Raw genomic sequence first — 18,323 nt, 5'->3', positions numbered from 1 at the left:
ACTTTTATCCATTAGGAATTGACTGGATGGGGAAAAGGGGCCGTTACCTAACAGAATGAATCCAGGAGGTTCATGTTAACTTTAAAGTATCAAGACATAAAAATATGAAATAATAAGAAGCATATACAGTTGCAAGAAAAAGTATGTGAACCACTTGCAGAATCTGTGAAAATGTGCAAAATTTTAACAAAATAAGAGAGATCATACAAAATGCATGTTATTTTTTATTTAGTACTGTCCTGAGTAAGATATTTTACATAAAAGATGTTTACATATAATCCACAAGACAAAAAATTTATATTATTGTATTTATTAAAATGACCCAGTTCAAAAGTTTGTGAACCATTGATTCTTAATACTGTGTGTGGTTACCTGGATGATCTACGACTGTTTTTTTATTGTGTGATGGTTGTTCATGAGTCTCTTGTTTGTTCTGAGCAGTTAAACTGAGCTCTGTTCTTCAGAAAAATTCTCCAGGTCCCAAAAATTCTTCAGTTTTCCACCATCTTTTGCATATTTGAACCCTTTCCAGCAGTGACTGAATGATTTTGAGATCCGTCTTTTAACACTGAGGACAACTGAGGGACTCAAACACAACTATTAAAAAAGGTTCAAACATTCACTGATGCTCCAGAAGGAAACATGATGCATCAAGAGCCATCACTGAATGATTGAACCTTTTTTAATAGTTGTGTTTGAGTCCCTCAGTTGTCCTCAGTGTTAAAAGACGGATCTCAAAATCATTCAGTCACTGCTGGAAAGGGTTCAAATATGCAAAAAATGCTGGAAAACTGAAGAATCTGCAGGACCTGGAGATTTTTTCTGAAGAACAGAGCTCAGTTTAACTGCTCAGGACAAACAAGAGACTCATGAACAACCATCACAAAACATAAAAACAGTCGTAGATCATCCAGGTAACCACACACAGTATTAAGAATCAATGGTTCACATACTTATGAATGGGGTTATTTTAATAAATTCAACTATTTTTTTTGTCTTGTGGATTATATTTAAACATCTTTTAAGTAAAATATCTTACTCAGGACAGTACTAAATAAAAAATAACATGCATTTTGTATTATCTCCCTTATTTTGTTAAAATTATTAACATTTTCACAGATTCTGCAAGTGGTTCACATACTTTTTCTTGCAACTGTATATATATAGTTATTTTATTAGGACCATTTAAAATGTCCAACTCAATTAGACTATACAGTGCATGCATAATTATTATGCAAGTTGATTTTCTGATCATATTTTTTTTCCCAGGCTCATTTCACCAATTTCAAACCACATCAATCTTAATAACTACTATTAATTTTTGTATTTAATCATTTATAAGTGATATATAATTGTTCATGAAGGCTGGAAATGAAAAACGCCTTATATTCAGGTGTGCATAATTATTAGCCAGGTTTTCTTTTACAGGCAAAATGAGCCAAAAAAGATTTAACTCAAACTGAAAAGTCAAAAATTATTAAATGCTCATGAGAAGGATGCAATACTAATGCAATACTAGAAATTGCAAAGTTAAAGCGTGACAATTGGACAGTGAAATGCAAGAAAAGACACATGTTAACTGCAAAAGAATTAAGAAATAAGGTGAAGAATTAAGTGTGAAACCATCACCTTTCGTCTCCAGCGCCATCATTTTCCAGAACTGCAACCTACCTGGAGTCTTCAGAAGTGCAAGGTGTCAGGATCTCAGAGACTTGTGTTAGGTAAAGAATCATCCTCTTGTACAACTTTTTGAAGAATTTATCTTCCAGAATCTGGCAGTAACTTTTGGAAGATAATTTTATCTATTTAAGTTTTGCAGAGATGGACTAAAAATGATCTTCCAAAAGTTACTGCCAGGTTCTGGAAGATAAATTCTTCAAACAGTGGTAGAAGAGGATGTGGTGCTGGTCCTTCAAGAGTCACTCTGTTCTGGAAAATGGTGGCGCTGGAGACTAAAGTGTTCCTGATGGTTTCACACTTAATTCTTCACCTTAATTCTTCTTTTGCAGTTAACATGTGTCTTTTCTTCTCCACCTGTTTTTGTCTGACCCTGCTGACCACTGAGCGTTTTGCTGTCCATTGGTCATGCCTTTACTTTGCAGTTTCTAGTATTGCATTAGTATTGCAGCCTTCTCATGGGTATTTAATAATTTTTGACTTTTCAGTCTGAGTTAAATCTCTTTTTGCCTGTAAAAGAAAACCTGCCTAATAATTATGCACACCTGAATATAAGGCGTTTTTCATTTCCAGCCTTCATGAACAATTATATATTACTTATAAATGATTAAATACAAAAATTAATAGTAGTTATTAAGATTGATGTTGTTTGGAATTGGTAAAATGTGCCTGGAAAAAAAAATATGATAAGAAAATCAACTTGCATAATAATTATGCATGCACTATATCACATAACAGATTCACAATACTTTTTGTAAGATAAAGTAATCCATTAATGAGGACGACTTTAAGTGTCATTTAAGTGAGAAGAGCTGGTGATTGTTTGCAACTGTGCTGCATTTTCAGTGTGAAATATATGCTAACTGCTCTGGTTGACCCCTCTGAGTTTCACACCTTGGTGTTGCTATTGTCTATGTGTATTCCATCACGTATACTTCCATCTGCCTGTGCAAGAACAGCCACTTTTATCATAATTATAATTAATTTCACGTAATAATATATATCTTAATTCAACTGCCTGCAGCAAGTATTTTGCTACTGAGGAATGTGTAACAAAGTCTTTGTGGGTTTGTGAATTGGGAAGTCCATTGAAAGTATTGTCTCGTCAGAGTGTTCCTCCTATTCACTTAGGCAGTTCCGTCAGCTGATCCACAGTCTGAATTTGGAGACAGTCGTCATCAAAGCCAAAAAAGAGACAACAAAGTGTGACCTGCATTGTCCCATTTCCCTGACTGCTTTGGGTGGAGGGGGTGGAAACATTCCACACGTCGGTGGTTTTCGGGGGAGCCCCATTAACAGCACACTGTTTTGTTTATGTGCCACATGCCTTGTGATAGTTTAAGCCGAGCAGATCAAAGACAGATCATGCCTTCCTATCAAAAATAGAGCTGCAGTGCTGTGGCTCTCAGACTAATTTGTGGCTCAGAAGGAACACTGATGTGATTCCATTATCACACTTCGTAACAACATTTTCCATAATGGAGTAATACCTTACTGCCTGAAAAAGAAAAAGAAAAGAAAAAAGAAAAGAAATAAGTGGCTTCAACAAAAGAATTTCTATATATGGGAAAACATAGAGGCAACATTGACCATAAAGGCTATATAAAGTTTGCTTGAGAAAATACATCATAGAGTTAAAAAACGGTTGTTTTTTTTTTTTTTTTGGTACAGTGAAGACCAAAACAATACATGATAAAACCATTGAGCTGGTTTGTATCTCGGCCTCTTGATGTGCATCAAGATCTTATCGTCCTAGAGCTCCCCCATATTACGGTCAGTTAGTTTAGCATAACAGTCTGAACAGACGGGGAATGAGCCAGTACACTGTCTGGACACGAGCGCACTGTTCCAGAGCAGAGGACATGTAGTCTAGCTCTGTGTTTCTTACACACAAACAAAAAAAGAGAGACATCTTGATGTCAGGGAACAGACATACATAGCCCTGTTTATGTTACATTGTTACCAGTCCAGGAGCTAGATTCATGAAAATCAATCTATCTACTATTAACTAGTTGTTTATTAGCATCTATATTACTAGGATATTGGCTGTTTATTAGTACTTATAAAGCACATATTAATGCCTTATTGTGCATGACCATATTCTACATCCCTTAATCCTACCTAAACTTAAAATCTATCTTACTAACTATTAATAAGCAGTAATTGGGAGTTTGAGGCAAAAGTCATATTTAATAGTTAGTTAATAGTGATAATTGGACCTTAAACTAAAGTGCGCCTAAATTTGGGTGGTTTACGGTTGTCATCAAATGCAACTCAACTAATCAGAATGCAGTCAAAACCATCTGTTTTATGAGATGCGTTCTGTATTTCTGAGATGAGATGAGTGTCTGTTATCCACACTTAGAAAGTGCCTCTTAAAAAAGACTTATTGCTCAATTTGCATTTAGCTCAACAATGTTTTTCCTCTTCCCACAAATCAGCTCCTCTTAAGGGTGTTTGAGCAGAAACATTCTCAGCTGTCACCTGAGGGGCAACACTGTGGCCTTTAACCCCTCTTCTTTCTGTGTCTTATGAAGAAAATGACAGGCTGATCGTAATAATTGTAGTAAGCTTGCACAACATTTTTGTTGCAACTGGCTTGACAGAAGTTCAGCACTCGCCACTGGGTTTTTAATATTGAAATAGTTCTTTTTAAAGAGTCTGTTTCAAGACAGATCTATCTATCTATCTGTCTGTCCGTCCGTCCATTCCCTTTAAAAGCCAGTTGCGCTTGCACCATGGCAGATTGCTATTTACATGGTGGAATATAGACACCCTCAACCTGACGAGTCAGTTTAAATACATGTGTGTATTGCCACGACTGGTCAAATAATTAGCCAATTTTATTTGTCATTACTGCAACTTGGTCATTCTGATAAATGCAGTGACTATCCATTATAATATGGAGGCATTTTTATCTTTATGTACATGTAGCATATCTTTATGTGGCATGTTTGTGTGCTGCAGCGCGTCCCTGTGTGTGTAACAAGCAGAGTGTACGCGCGTTGTGCACCTGCCTATTGGCGCATATTACTAACGCACCCTTTAAATAACCAAAAAAAAATAACCGCGACTTTGACTTTAGATCAGGTTTTTGTTGCTCAATGGCGCAGTCGTTTTCACTTGCCTCAAAATAGCAACACGCCAACAATGCACCTGAACACTCCTCGTTTTCAGACCAGCACGCCCATGGGCGAACAGATAGCTGTGAGTGCAATTGCTATTTAAACAATGTGGGCGCTGGATGTGAAAATGATAACTGCGTCGGGCTGAAACTAGCAAAAACACTTGCATCATGCCTGGCTTCGCGTTGCGCCAGGTGTATGATAGGGCCCAGACTGTGACTGACCAATCAGAATCAAGAATTTTGTAAAGGTAGGCTGTTTGCAGTTGCTGTCAAACGCAGCTAATCCAATCAGAAACCCTTTTTATGAGATGAGTACCTGTCATCCACTCTTAGAAAGTGTCTCTTAAAAAAGACCTATTGCTTAATTTGCATTTAGCTTGATCATGTTTTTCCTCTTCCCACAAATCAGCTCCTCTTCTGGAGACATTCTCACCTGTCACCTGAGGGGTAACGCTGTGGCCTTTAACCCCTCCTCTGTGTCTCTATCTGTCTCTATGCAGTTTGCAGACCAGTCACTCATGAAGAATGCAATTAAAACATCAGAGGAATCCTGGATTGAGCAACAGATGCTGGAGGACAAGAAGAGGGCCACAGATTGGGAAGCCACCAATGAAGCCATAGAAGAGCAAGTGGCCAGAGAATCGTACTTACAGTGGCTTCGAGACCAAGAGAAACAGGCACGTCAGGTGTGGGACCTGCCTGTTTTAATGCTAATCCTGCTAACTACCTAACATCATGTCTCATTAAGTCAGAATCTTTAGTTACATTCCTAACAGAATGACTGTCGGTAAGAATCAGGTGTTTGACGTGTTATAATTACGAAAATCCTTTGACATCATAAACGAATCGCTGTTTTAATGCTGACTGCACTGGAAATATTTCCAGAGTCACACTTAAGCGGTAATGACTGCTTCACCGGTGAAGATACACATATGCTATCAGGTATGCCAAAATGTGCACACTATGTGGTTTGCGTTTTGACACTTAAACCATCTGTGAACAAGACCCTACTTCACAGAAACAATAGCCTTTCTTATAAATCAGTATTTGAACTGACTTACATCAGCCTATCAGAGAGAACTTGTTGAATATTTTCACATCATCTAAAAGATTTTACACAAACCTTACATAAACCTACTTTTTGTAAATGTCCTTATGTAAGAATGTTTACTGTTTTGAGTGACAAACTCTGAAGTCTTCACATACAAATTGCCCATTCACTTATCATTTGTGAATAAATGTGTTTACTTTTGTCACTCCCTTAGCCTCGTAAGGCCAGCGCTACGTGCAGCTCCGCCACGGCTGCGGCCTCCAGTGGTTTGGAAGAATGGAATGCCCGATCTCCACGGCAACGCAGCTCCGCCCCCTCTCCGGAGATTCCTGATCCTTCGCATTCGGACACACCCGCTAAGCCCCCCTCCCCGGCCGGAGCGGCCCTCACACTCTCCAAACCCCCGTCACCCTGTGCACCAGGTCTGTTATCAGTGTTTTGCAATATGGACGGTGTCATTAAAACTAACAGTTTAACTGTGTGATGCATTTCCTTCAGCAAGCCAATTTATGGGGTAAATGGCACATGATTTTCATGGATTATTACACTAATTTTAAAGGCGAATCTCTGGAAAGCTGTCAAGAACATGCCTGGGTCGTGTTTCACCCCAAAATCTAAAGAAAATCATTCAAATGTTTGGGATCGATAATATATTTTTAATGTTTTTGAAAGAAGTCTCTTCTGCTCACTCATCATTTATTTGATCAAAAATGCAGTAATAAATATTATTACAATTTAAAATAACTGTTTTGAAATATTTTAAAATTTAATTTATTCCTGTGATCAAAGCTGAATTTTCAGCATCATCACTCCAGTCTTCAGTGTCACATGATCCTTCAGAAATCATTCTAATAAGCTGATTTGCTGCTCAAGAAACATTGATGAATAGAAAGTTGAAAAGAACAGCATTTATTTGAAATAGAAATCTTTCGTAAGATTATAAATGTCTTTTGGTTTTTTTGATCGGTTTAATGCATTCTTGCTTAATAAAAGTATTAATTTATTTAAAAAAATATATATATATATTACTGACCCCAAATTTTTGAATGGTAGTGTATATAAACTAGTGCTATCAAACGATTAATCACGATTAATCACATCCAAAAATAAAAGTCTGTTTACATAATGTGTTTACTGTGTATATTTATTTAAGAAATATTTACATGTATACATGTATATTTATATATTTATATTATATATAATTTATATTATATATAAATATAAATATTTCATATATAAATATATTTTTGCTAAATATATACATGCATGTGTGTGTGTATTTATATATACATAATAAATATACACAGTACACACACATATTATGTGAACACAAACTTTTATTTTGGATGCGATTAATCGTTTGACAGCAATAATTATGGATATATACACAGACAAACACGAATAATTGCGATTAATCGATTTGACAGAACTAATATAAACAAAATATATTAAATAATAATGTTAAAAACAACATTACAGCAATTATTGTGGTACTGTATAACAATAATGCAAATATAATAATAATTATCATTAAGAATAATGCTAACTAAAGCATCCAGATGCATTGTGGTAATAAAAATTTGCAGGTAAATGTGCTTAATTTTAATGAAAATAAGTTCACAATGCAAAAAAAAACAAAAAAATCTTAGTCTTAAAAAATACACTACATTTTCTTTATGCAAAATATTTGTTTTTGTAAGAAAAAATGTGACGTCTTTTTGTGAAATTCACTCAAAACCACTTTGCAGGAGAAGCCACATAGATAGAAACTAAATCTCTATACTTTAGTCTTTCAAATTAAAGAGTTCCTGCGTTCCGTCTCGTCGTTCAGGTCCCAGTAACCAGGCTTGCGTCGGACCAGACAGACCCACCTCGTCTTCTCTGGTGTCTCTGTATCCAGCACTGGGCTATCGGGCCATTATGCAAGAGATGTCTCCTACTGCTTTTGGTGAGGAAGTAGAATCATGCTTGCCAGTTCGTCTAGCTGTCCTGCCTGATTCAGTATGAGAGAATCTAGGGCTCAGGAATGCCATGTTAATCACGGCGCTCGCTCGCCTTCCTCATGCATCTCACACATCTTGAATCTGTGATGTGATCCATGTGATTCAGCTGTGAAATGCACCATGCAGAAAGCAGCGTGTACAGCCGTTAAATACACCTGTTTGTAGCGGAGTATCGGCACACCCCAGCTACTGTTGACAGCGGCATTGTTTCGGCTAAGAACTTAAGAAGGTGCAAATAGGGAGTGAATGTTTTTCACAAATTGAGCTCTTGTAATGGATCAGTCTGAAAAGCCTGGCCACACCTACTCATCCTTTATTATTGTTGTTTTGCACATTTGAGAATAATAGTAAAAAGTATTAAAACGTCAACTTTTATGAAGTTCCAATGTATGTTGGAGACTTGTTTCCTGCTTTTCTTCCACTATACAGTCAAATTTAAAAATGTAATAACTGTATATTTGTAAAGAAATGCATATGTAGACACAATATGTGTTTATGTATATATATAAAGCATTGGCTTTAGATTGGAAATTCAGTCATGTGTGGTGTATATAATATGTTGTTATATAACCATGGTTTGTTTTGCTCTTGTTTTGCAATAGGCCTAACAGACTGGGAAGACGATGAGATATTGGCGTCCGTCTTGGCCGTGTCACAACAGGAATACCTCGATAGCATGAAGAAAAACGCCATGCATAGAGAACCTTCTCCAGATAGCAGTTGATAAAGGAGGGTTGAGGCACAATCTGCAGTCGAAGCAGGAGGCAGATACATGGGGATCAAACCAATCACATTCTCTCCATCATCATGCAGTTCATACTGTCCTTCCTTTCCTTCACCTATCCATCCATCAGTTCATCACTGGCCTCAGCCATCCAGCAGTAATGGCCCATTGTTGTGATACTCACCTAAACACTCCTTTTCTTTCTTACGCCATTCACACCATCATCATCATCATCATTGGACTTCTTTAAGTGCATGTGAAAATAAACATGACTGATATCATTATAGAATACATGGGGGAAATAAAAAGTTATTGAAAAAAAAAGTCATACTTTATCCTCTTAATAATTGATTAATATAATCTTGTTTTATTTTCTTGTTTGGGATGAAAATGCTCTTTTTTTCTTGGAATAAAAAAAGAACTTTCTGAAGAAATGTACTTCTTTGTTGGTGTCCTTTTTGTGGCATGCATATCAATAACAATATTTGATCATTTTTGGACATGCTTGACTGAATTTATTTTTCTCATGAACTTATGTAATATGCATTATTACTTGAAGCACCTTGCAAAACTAATTTAAACATTTAAGAATGATTTTTTTTTTTTTTTTTTGAGTTGGAGCAAATGGTAGCCAACAAGTATCCATCATACATGTAAATTATTTCAATACTGTTTAAAACATCCTAGGATGCACATTATGATGTTGGTTGAGAGAATGACAGAGCACAAAATATACAATTTATAACATTCATGTTTTGATAAAATCTAAAAAAGACATTGAACAAGATAAAATGTAACAGTTTTGATTTCTTTAATGTGTTAGTCGCTATGTTTTGTCTGAGATTCATGTGTATTTATCATTTTAGATGACTACTATTATTCTCAAATGTGGAAAATAGTTTTATTAAAGAATGAGGTGTGTGTCTGAATATTTGACTGGTAGTGAATGTGGAAGGGTCTTTGATGCATGCAACTTTAATGAAATGCTGAAATCTATTGATCGCAAGGACATTAAAGTCTGGTAAGTCAGGTCTTGATATCTGCATAAAGTATTGCCAAACACTATCATTTATCTATTAAAAGTTCTGTGTTTTATGTCATCATGGAGATGAAACCACATTAGATCTTGTAAATAGGTGCTGTGGGACTGCCCCACATGCACAGAGCATGCTGGAGCATGAGTCATAGCCTTCAAACTGGTCTAAGATCATCCCTATTTATATGTGTGAAATGTTTTTGCTAAAAGACTTTCATTTTAACTACACTATATAGTACTTTTTCTTTATTACTAGTAAGTAATTCAATAGTGACTAGTATGTTTTTCACTTCCACTAGCTATTAATTACAAGTGCTTATTACCTTGATACTAGCTACTGTCCAAATGGTGATTCAGTTCTAATGTTGCTGTTAAAGAAACGCATAGAGCTCTATGGGGATCTGGTGTTCAGATCTATTCACTTCCCAAATGAATGCATTCCAATTGTATCTGGTACGTTCCAGTTTTTCTTGTAACTATTCGTTTAGTACTAGTAGCATTTATTATTTACTAGTATCTATTACACATTTTATGACGCACTAGTCTCTGTCCCAATTTGTCTCTCAAGTGGCATTTATCTCTACTAACTGCTTTTATATTACCTTTTTTTTAAAATCTATATCTGTATGTCTACTCGAAATTGTCGTTATGGTTATTTTATGGCTTTCATTTAAAAAAAAAAAATGCTACTAGAAACAGTTGGTATGCCTCGCATTAGTGCATGGGTGAATTCAAAATTTACGTGTTAAAAAAGAAAACTCAAAAGTATTCCTGGTTCGCGCGCGCGCGCGCTTTTTCTCCGCCAGGACGTTGGTGGAGATTCTTAGAATTTTGTCCACCGCTCATTAATATTCGTAGATTTAAAAGTTTCAGCCCTGTGATTGGCTGTCAGTTCAAAACACTCAAGCGTGTTGGCCTCGATTAGGCGGGTTCGCCAGAGTGGGCGTGTTTACACATGTAAACTTAAAACATCAACAAACGGAGATTATTCAGAGTCTGTGCGAGTGCTTGAAGGAGAGGTCACGCAGTCGCTCACTGAAATCGGCGGAATTTGAATTGAATTGAAAACAGGCAGTGACGAATCTCAACAGACTAACATGGATACGCACTGCTGAGGCGGCTTACGGTGATAGCTGAAGATATCATTTGGTTGTTTTATATTATTTTTATTCTTATAAAAACTGAAAATGCTGGATAAACGTATTGTTGACCTGCGTTTGGATCAGCTGGAAGAAGTGAAAGCGAAAAATGGTAAGTTCATTAAGTTCATACCGAACAACAACAAAGCTATATTATAAAGATTTTCTTGTATGGCAGTGTCTAAATTTGTTTTAAAACTGTTTTAAACTTATTCACCAATTAAATAAAGATATCGCTTGTTCAGTTTCAATGTTACATTAATCCAGATGCATAATTTAAATAACAGCCATTCATTCCTGGTTATGTTGTTTCTTGAATATTATTGTGTTTATTTTCAGTTAAGGAGCACTTTGAGAAGCAGTATAAGATGGGAACCCTTTTGGGAAGCGGCGGATTCGGCTCTGTTTTCTCCGGACACCGCATTTCAGACGGACAACAGGTAAAAATGTTATAAAATAATAATAAAAAAAAATATAAATATTTTTTCCCTTTCAAATGTAGTCCTCTAAATTACTTTTTTATTATCATTTTAGGTCGCTATTAAACAAATATCCCGTGACAGAATTCAACAGTGGGCAAAACTGGTGAGTAATCTTTCATATAAATGCATGTTTTTTTTTTTTCCCTCCCTAATTATTTGTCTTCCAAGTAATTTATTTTCAGTTTGTCAGCACCTTGAATACGCACCAAAAACGAATTAAAAGAAATATGATAAATAGCGCCCTCTTCTGAATGTTTTTTTTGGTTGTGTTTTTTTTTTTTTTACCGGAACAGCGTCGTCTTAATACAGAAAGTGACATAGGCGTGACGTTTCGGATTTTTCAAAGCACCCTTAAAAGGGAAACTAAGTGGACTTTCCCTACTGTGTCAGAACTAGTTTCATGATAATATACCTGACTAACCAGATATTTTTAGTTTCAAAACAAGTACATTTATAGGTCCACAAATATGTAGTTCCCCTTTTTAAATAACATTTATAAACCAGGGAGTTTACACCTGCAGTAGGGAATTTTCTAACTTAACTCTAATCTTAATAATGATCTCTTTAACTCTTACAGCCTGGTGGAGCAAATGCAGTCCCCATGGAGATCGCTCTCCTCCTGTGTCTGGGTGGAGGGTCGGGGTCGTTACCCGGTCACCGCGGCATCATCCGGATGCTCGACTGGTTCGAGATGCCGGGTCAGGGATATCTCATCGTGTTTGAAAAACCCCAACACTGCCAGGACCTGTTTGACTTCATCACTGAACGTGGGGCCCTGGAGGAGCCCATTGCACAGAGGTGCGAAAAAGGAGACAGTCTTTTTTGACATTGAGTTCTAACAGTAAACTACAGTAGTACTGATGAGAACTGTATTTTTCAGGTTCCTCAAACAGGTCATTGAAGCCCTACAGTTCTGCCACTCCAAGGGAATTGTACATCGGGACATCAAAGATGAGAACATCCTTGTTGACGTCCGCACCGGTGACATCAAAATCATCGACTTCGGATCCGGTGCTCTACTTAAGGACTCCATTTACACTGACTTTGAAGGTAAGGCAGCTTTAGGGTGGTTAATGCATATATTCATGAATATAGCATGAATGTGGATCTGACCCCTCTGTCTGTTTTTAGGTACCAGAGTCTACAGCCCTCCAGAGTGGATCCTCCACCAGCGTTACAGCGCTCGTCCGCTCACTGTGTGGTCACTGGGCGTACTTCTGTTTGACATGGTGTGTGGAGACATTCCCTTTGAGCGGGACGGCGATATTGTACAAGCCACTCCGAGTTTCACTAAACGCATCTCCAAAGGTGAGCCCTCAAACAGAATGAAATGGAAATCAACATTCTTAAAGGGACAGTCCACCCAAAAAATTTAAATTCTATCCTTATCTATTCAGCCTCATGTTATACACATGCTATACACAAAGGAAGATATTTGGAAGAATGTTTGTAACTAAGCAGATCTCTCCCCCCCATTGATTACCATAGTAGGAAAAAAAATACTATGATAGTCAGTGGGAGGCGAAATCTGCTTGGTTGCAAACGTTCTTCCAAATATCTTCCTTTGTGTACAGCAGAACAAAGAAATTTATACATGTTTGGGACAACTTGAGGGTGAGTAAATGATGACTGAATTTTCATTTTTGGGTGAACTGTCTCTTTAAGAGGGACATTTTTGGTTCCCACTGACCTCCATTGTATTTTTGTCAATGGGAAACTGTGCAAATAAACTATGTCTGAGTAAATAATGCCAGATTTAATCAACGTTTATTCTGTTTCATTTCAGAATGCCAGTCTCTGATTCGCTGGTGCCTTTCATACAGGCCAGAGGATCGTCCGAGTTTGGAGCAGATTTTGCAGCACCCTTGGATGACGGAGACTTCTGAGGATATCGGAGATTTGCATGCGGAAAGCAATATTAAGCCAAGCCTTTAAATCCTGAAGGACTTTGGACTCGATTTAGAAATTTCCCACACACTGTTTCGTTTTACACTGGACTTACTGAACTCTAGTTGCTGGCTTCTGGATTCTTCCTTATTTATTTTTGTTTTTTGTTTACGTTTGTTTTGTTTTATTTGGACTTGGGAATCTGTGCCTGAAAATAACCCTGGATTGATGCCGTTTTACTTTATGAGTGAAAATTTCCCACGACTACAGCTCAGCGCAACAGCGGGAAATGTTACTTTTCTTATTTATTGCTGATTATTTATTTTTTTTCAGCCACGTACTAATTTATTTCTGCACTCTATGGTTCATGAAGTTTCGGAAGCAGCAAACTGTGTTCGTTTTGTTTGTCTGTTTGTGTTGTTTCAAGTTCGAACGGACTTAAATGACAGTGGGTGGACTTGCAGTTACTGATCGGACTGCGATGATACCTGGTTTTACAGGTTTTTTGCTGTACAGTGATATTCTCTCCCTGTTCTAAGGGGTTTCAAAAAGACCGGATCTGCTTTCCAGTCTTTTGATGGGAGGCCTGGTGTAACAATAATTCAGGCTCACGTGGATCTCTTCCCATTTATCAACACACACTCTCAAAGAAGGTGCGACAGAAGAGAAGAGGAACATTCCTGTGGATCCTGTTTACTCTAAATGAACCAATTCACTAGATGGATTCCTCAGAGCCATTAGCTAGCCGGCTTTTGGTTTCTGTCGGTATTGTTTGTGAAATACCTGCGCTGTAACTTAAAGAATGTTGTCAGGACGCTTTGTGCTGAAAATGCCCAGATATGTGTCATTTTGTTGGAAGTTCTCAAAGGTCAAAGTGTTGACTAATGTTGTGAGGGCTTCAACCACTAACCCACTATTGATGTTTACTAAAAAGGGCCAAGTGAGCTTTTCCTAATTGATTGATTACATTATAACACACCAAAGAGATCAGCCTTACTGCTTTATGTGAGGTAAACATGCATAATGCAAAATACTTTTGATTTTGATTTGAAATGCAGACCAAAGTTTGGGTTAAATAAAAAATCTTTTGATTTGAGACATTGAAATTGAATGCATGTGAATTGGACCTCTCCTAACATAATGTGTAATGCATTTGTGTAAACACTGGGGTATTTTTCTTTCATTATTATGAAAAACAAAATCCTTGCCATTTTTGCTTGGGTTGGCACAAAAAAATTGCTGTAAATACTTGTGTATTGAACAATGTTCTGTGGCTGTTGTCACATGATGTTTAATTTATGAGATTCTATAAATAAAAATATAGATGTGAAGTATCTATATTTAACGAAACATCTGTCTTGTCTTTTATATTGCTCAAGCAAATAAGAAATTAAAAGGGGAAGTGCTGCCACTTTAGTGGTTAGATCTAAATAGTGATCATAGTTTTCTGTTCATACTTCAAGCTGATGAGATTTTTTTAACAGGCTTCTCCAGTCAAACCATTCAGGTAAGTTATTCCCGACAAATGAAGAAGGAATGTTTTTAACGTGTTCACGTGCCGAACTCTGCCCCTGCTTTACTGTAATGACTGAACCAACCTTTCCACATCATTTGTTCACCTGAAACTGAGACATGACTGGATTTACCAGTAGACACCTGTTGGTGTTCAAGCATCTTTTTAAATGGAACTTATTACATTTAATGAGTGAAACATATCCTTTAAATCTCATTGGATCTTTATTTAGGAAAATGTATATTTAGATTATCTGTAGGAAAAATTAAATTTAACTGTGAAGTCTTCCAAACTCGGTCCTGGAGGGTCACTGTCCTGCAGAGTTTAGCTCCAACTTGCCTCAACACACCTGCCTGGAAGTTTCTCGTATGCCTAATAGACCTTGATTAGCTGGTTCAGGTGTGTTTAATTGGGGTTGGAGCTAAACTCTGCAGGACAGTGGCCCTTCAGGAGCAGGATTGGACACCACTGTCTTAGAGAATGATGAGACTATGTGAAATCTATTAGGTGCTGCTGCCCCCTAATGGTCATTGTGGTGCAATACAAATCTGGCTTCTTTACTGCACCCACCCAGGATGTGTTTGCCTGTGGTGCATCTCTTTTTTCCTCCAGTTTAACATGCAGTAATGTATTAGTAGGAGAGTTCAGATAAATAGATATGAAGCCAGGGTGGATAACTATGAATGTATATCAGTTTGAGATAAACGAAAAGGGAAAATAAATGTCAAAGGAAAAAGAAGAAGAAGAAGAAGAAGAAAATTCCCACGGACAATTAGGGGAAGTGATTTTGTGGGACGTCAATTATTCCGACCTCATTTGGGAGCTGTTTCACCAAAGTCCCTTTTAAGGCTAAAGTCGGTGGGGAAATTATCATTAAAGGGATAGTTCACCCAAAATTTAAAATTCTGTCATCATTTACTCAACCTCAGGTTGTTCCAAACCTGTATAAATGTCTTTGTTCTGTTGAACACAAATGAAGATATTTTGAAGAATGTGGGAAACTAAACAGTTCTGGGGCACCATTGACTTCCATAGTATTTTTATAGTATCTCTAATATCTTCCTTTGTGTTCAACAGAACAAAGAAATTTATACAGGTTTGGAGGGTTGAGGGTGAGTAAATGATGACAGAATTTTAATTTTTGGGTGAACTATCCCTTTAAGCTCTGTAATCATTACAGATCGATGGGATCGCGCGAGTTTGTGGGCAGAATTAGGTTCATTTTTGAAGATGATGATGGCAGAAGTAGGCAGTGAGAGTCCAAACAGAAGCACTGAAGATAAAACACAGACAGAATGAAGGTAAAAAACAAACATATTTTCATTTTCAGTATCTCTGGATGTTATGTGCTTTTTTTTTTTTGTAAGTGTAGTTTTTACATAGTACTAAAATAGTTTCAAGAATACCATGGTTCTTTTTGCATTCGCCCAATAAAAGTACTAAAAAGTACCATGGGAAGGAATATTATCGACATGAAAAACGAAAGTTGCGAGTGCGACCGTTTCCCCCCCCCCTTTTGTGACGAATATACGAGTGAAAGAAACTGCTTTTCGAATGAGAAAATAAAATGTAGGGCGGGACTTGATTTTGTCCATCGGGAATTGATTGGATCGTTGGCTCGTTGTAGTTTGCTATTGGTCGATCGCATGTGAGTGACAGGTTGTCCCGCCCTCGCGCTGAAAAACATATCACCAGAGAAGAGAAGAGGGAGGGGAAGTTGTTTTGATTAAAGTTTACGAGGGCAAACGAATTAAAAAAATAATAATGTGCACGGATAAATCATGTATAATAAATAATGTAATATTCTATTTAAAAAATAACAATTCGAGTTTGATTTCATGGTTACTATATTACCATATTAGGCCAATTACCTTCTGATATGTACAAGATGGAGTCTTAATGTGTGGGACTGCTATCAGTTTACAGGAGAACAGATTAAAAAGAATAGCTAAACAGATAAACCAGATTACCATTTTTTTCTTCATGTCTAATCATATTTTTGAGAAGATTTCTCAGGAAAGTGTTCGCCTTTCTCACATTTTAGTATTATTTCTTAGTGAATGGCATTGATAAATGAACTTGTTTGCCAGGAAATTGTTTCTACATGCAGCAGTGTGAATTAATCGTCTGCAAGCAGAGTGCGATTGCGCAAACATTCATCCGTTTAGGTGTGTCTTTAACTGATGATAATGACTAGTTACATTCAGAAAAGTTAGTGACATCCATGTATGCTGGTGTTTGTCAGTGTTCAGATCCCCACAGTACATTATTTCCAGGCTTTACAGATGCATTTGTGCCTATAGAAACAGGTATATGATAACTAAATATCCCTGACTTTTGTCTCATGCAGTTAAGATAATGAAGTTCATCAGTCTGGTGATTCTGGTGATCCAGAATGCATTGCTCGTCTTCAGCATCCTGTGTACTTGGACAATGTAATGTGACTGTTGTCATATAATGTTTTTATCGCTGAAATTTAGATTTGAAATATCTGTATTGAAAGAAACATCTGTCCTCTTGACCATTATATATATTTTCTCAAGATAAAAAGAGAGACTAAATAATGGTAGAAGTCAAAAATATAAAAATGCATGTACTGGCTTTTTGTAAAAGAAGATATGCAAATAAGAACTATGCAATTATGATAAAATTTGTCTTTGCCTTTATTTTTAATGTATTAAGTCACTTTAACAAATAGTACAATCATAATAAGCTGTTAATAAATCCGATCAATGTCAAATTTTATTACTTATGAGGAGAAATGTGTATTTAATAATAAATGTTGTTATATTTGTACAGCCTCAAATTGTCAGTTAAAACTTAAGTTCAAAAATTATCTAACCTATGTATATTTCTTCACTATAAACCATATGTATGACTTTTCAATAAGCTTTATTAACATTAACTAACATTATTACATTTTAAAATGCTTAACTTTAGACTCAATTGTGATGTCTTTCTTGTGATCATAAGACTATGCAGAAATTATTGTATGCTTCTGCCATCTAGAGGTCCCTGTGTAGAGCAACACGTCATACTTCTGAGAGACAGTTTCAATGGATTTTTTGTCATATTTAAAGGCACAATATGTAAGATTTTTGGAATAAAATAACCAAAAATCACTAGAACAATGTTATATATTTTGTTGACTTGTGTACTTACATTATCCCAAATGTTTCCAAGAATGTTTAAATCTAGAGAAATAAGCAATTTTAACCAGGGCTTGGACCATGCAGTTTAATTTTGTAGAACTCATGGAAACACCAAAGACGCTTAAATATATTATGTGTTTTATTAGACAGGTGAGCAACTGTTTGGATACATTCATCGACAGAAAACTAATCATGTTATATAGCTCAACACAGTAAGTCTTATTGTTTAAATCCCATTTTCTTGATTTACCGCGAGTACCATGTTTTACCATGACTAATATCGATCTAGCTTACTGCAGTGTGCAACAAGTGTGTCATAGTAGCCGCCGAGTGAACACAGCATTATAACAACTTTCAACACACAAATGTATTTAATATAATAAACAGCACTGCTTTACCCCACAGACGCTTGAAAAGTGGAAGTGGCGACTGCGGCGTAATAAAAGCTCCACTGTATTCGAGCTGTGTGTCGTGCTTGTCTCTCATTAGCAATCGCTCCAGTGGCCTTGTTCTGCTCGCACAGCACTCGGCC

General features: G+C 36.6%; 2 protein-coding genes across 7 annotated transcripts in view; both read left to right on the top strand.

Moving 5' to 3' along the window:
* The window catches only part of otud5a (OTU deubiquitinase 5a), a 31,969-nt gene extending 22,949 nt beyond the window's left edge, over positions 1–9,020 (top strand). For 3 of the 6 annotated variants that reach the window (XM_051902737.1, XM_051902736.1, XM_051902741.1), the window contains exons 6-9: positions 5,305–5,490; positions 6,070–6,277; positions 7,687–7,803; positions 8,461–9,020. In XM_051902737.1, the coding sequence (XP_051758697.1) occupies positions 5,305–5,490; positions 6,070–6,277; positions 7,687–7,803; positions 8,461–8,582 (633 nt within the window). In that variant the 3' untranslated portion in view covers positions 8,583–9,020. The remainder of the gene's footprint in view (positions 1–5,304; positions 5,491–6,069; positions 6,278–7,686; positions 7,804–8,460) is intronic. The other 3 variants (XM_051902738.1, XM_051902740.1, XM_051902739.1) reach the window with 3 other exon arrangements.
* A 1,580-nt stretch (positions 9,021–10,600) lies between these two features.
* On the top strand, positions 10,601–14,476 carry pim2 (Pim-2 proto-oncogene, serine/threonine kinase). Its single transcript, XM_051902742.1, has 7 exons — positions 10,601–10,869; positions 11,097–11,197; positions 11,292–11,342; positions 11,817–12,037; positions 12,120–12,289; positions 12,371–12,547; positions 13,026–14,476. Exons 1-7 carry the CDS (start codon positions 10,806–10,808, stop codon positions 13,172–13,174), a joined length of 933 nt encoding a protein of 310 aa, XP_051758702.1. The 5' UTR covers positions 10,601–10,805; the 3' UTR covers positions 13,175–14,476.
* Positions 14,477–18,323: the final 3,847 nt, after the last annotated feature.

Source organism: Ctenopharyngodon idella, chromosome 8 (genome assembly GCF_019924925.1).
Source record: "Ctenopharyngodon idella isolate HZGC_01 chromosome 8, HZGC01, whole genome shotgun sequence".
NCBI lineage: Eukaryota > Metazoa > Chordata > Actinopteri > Cypriniformes > Xenocyprididae > Ctenopharyngodon > Ctenopharyngodon idella.
This window is presented reverse-complemented; position numbering and strand designations above follow the sequence as displayed.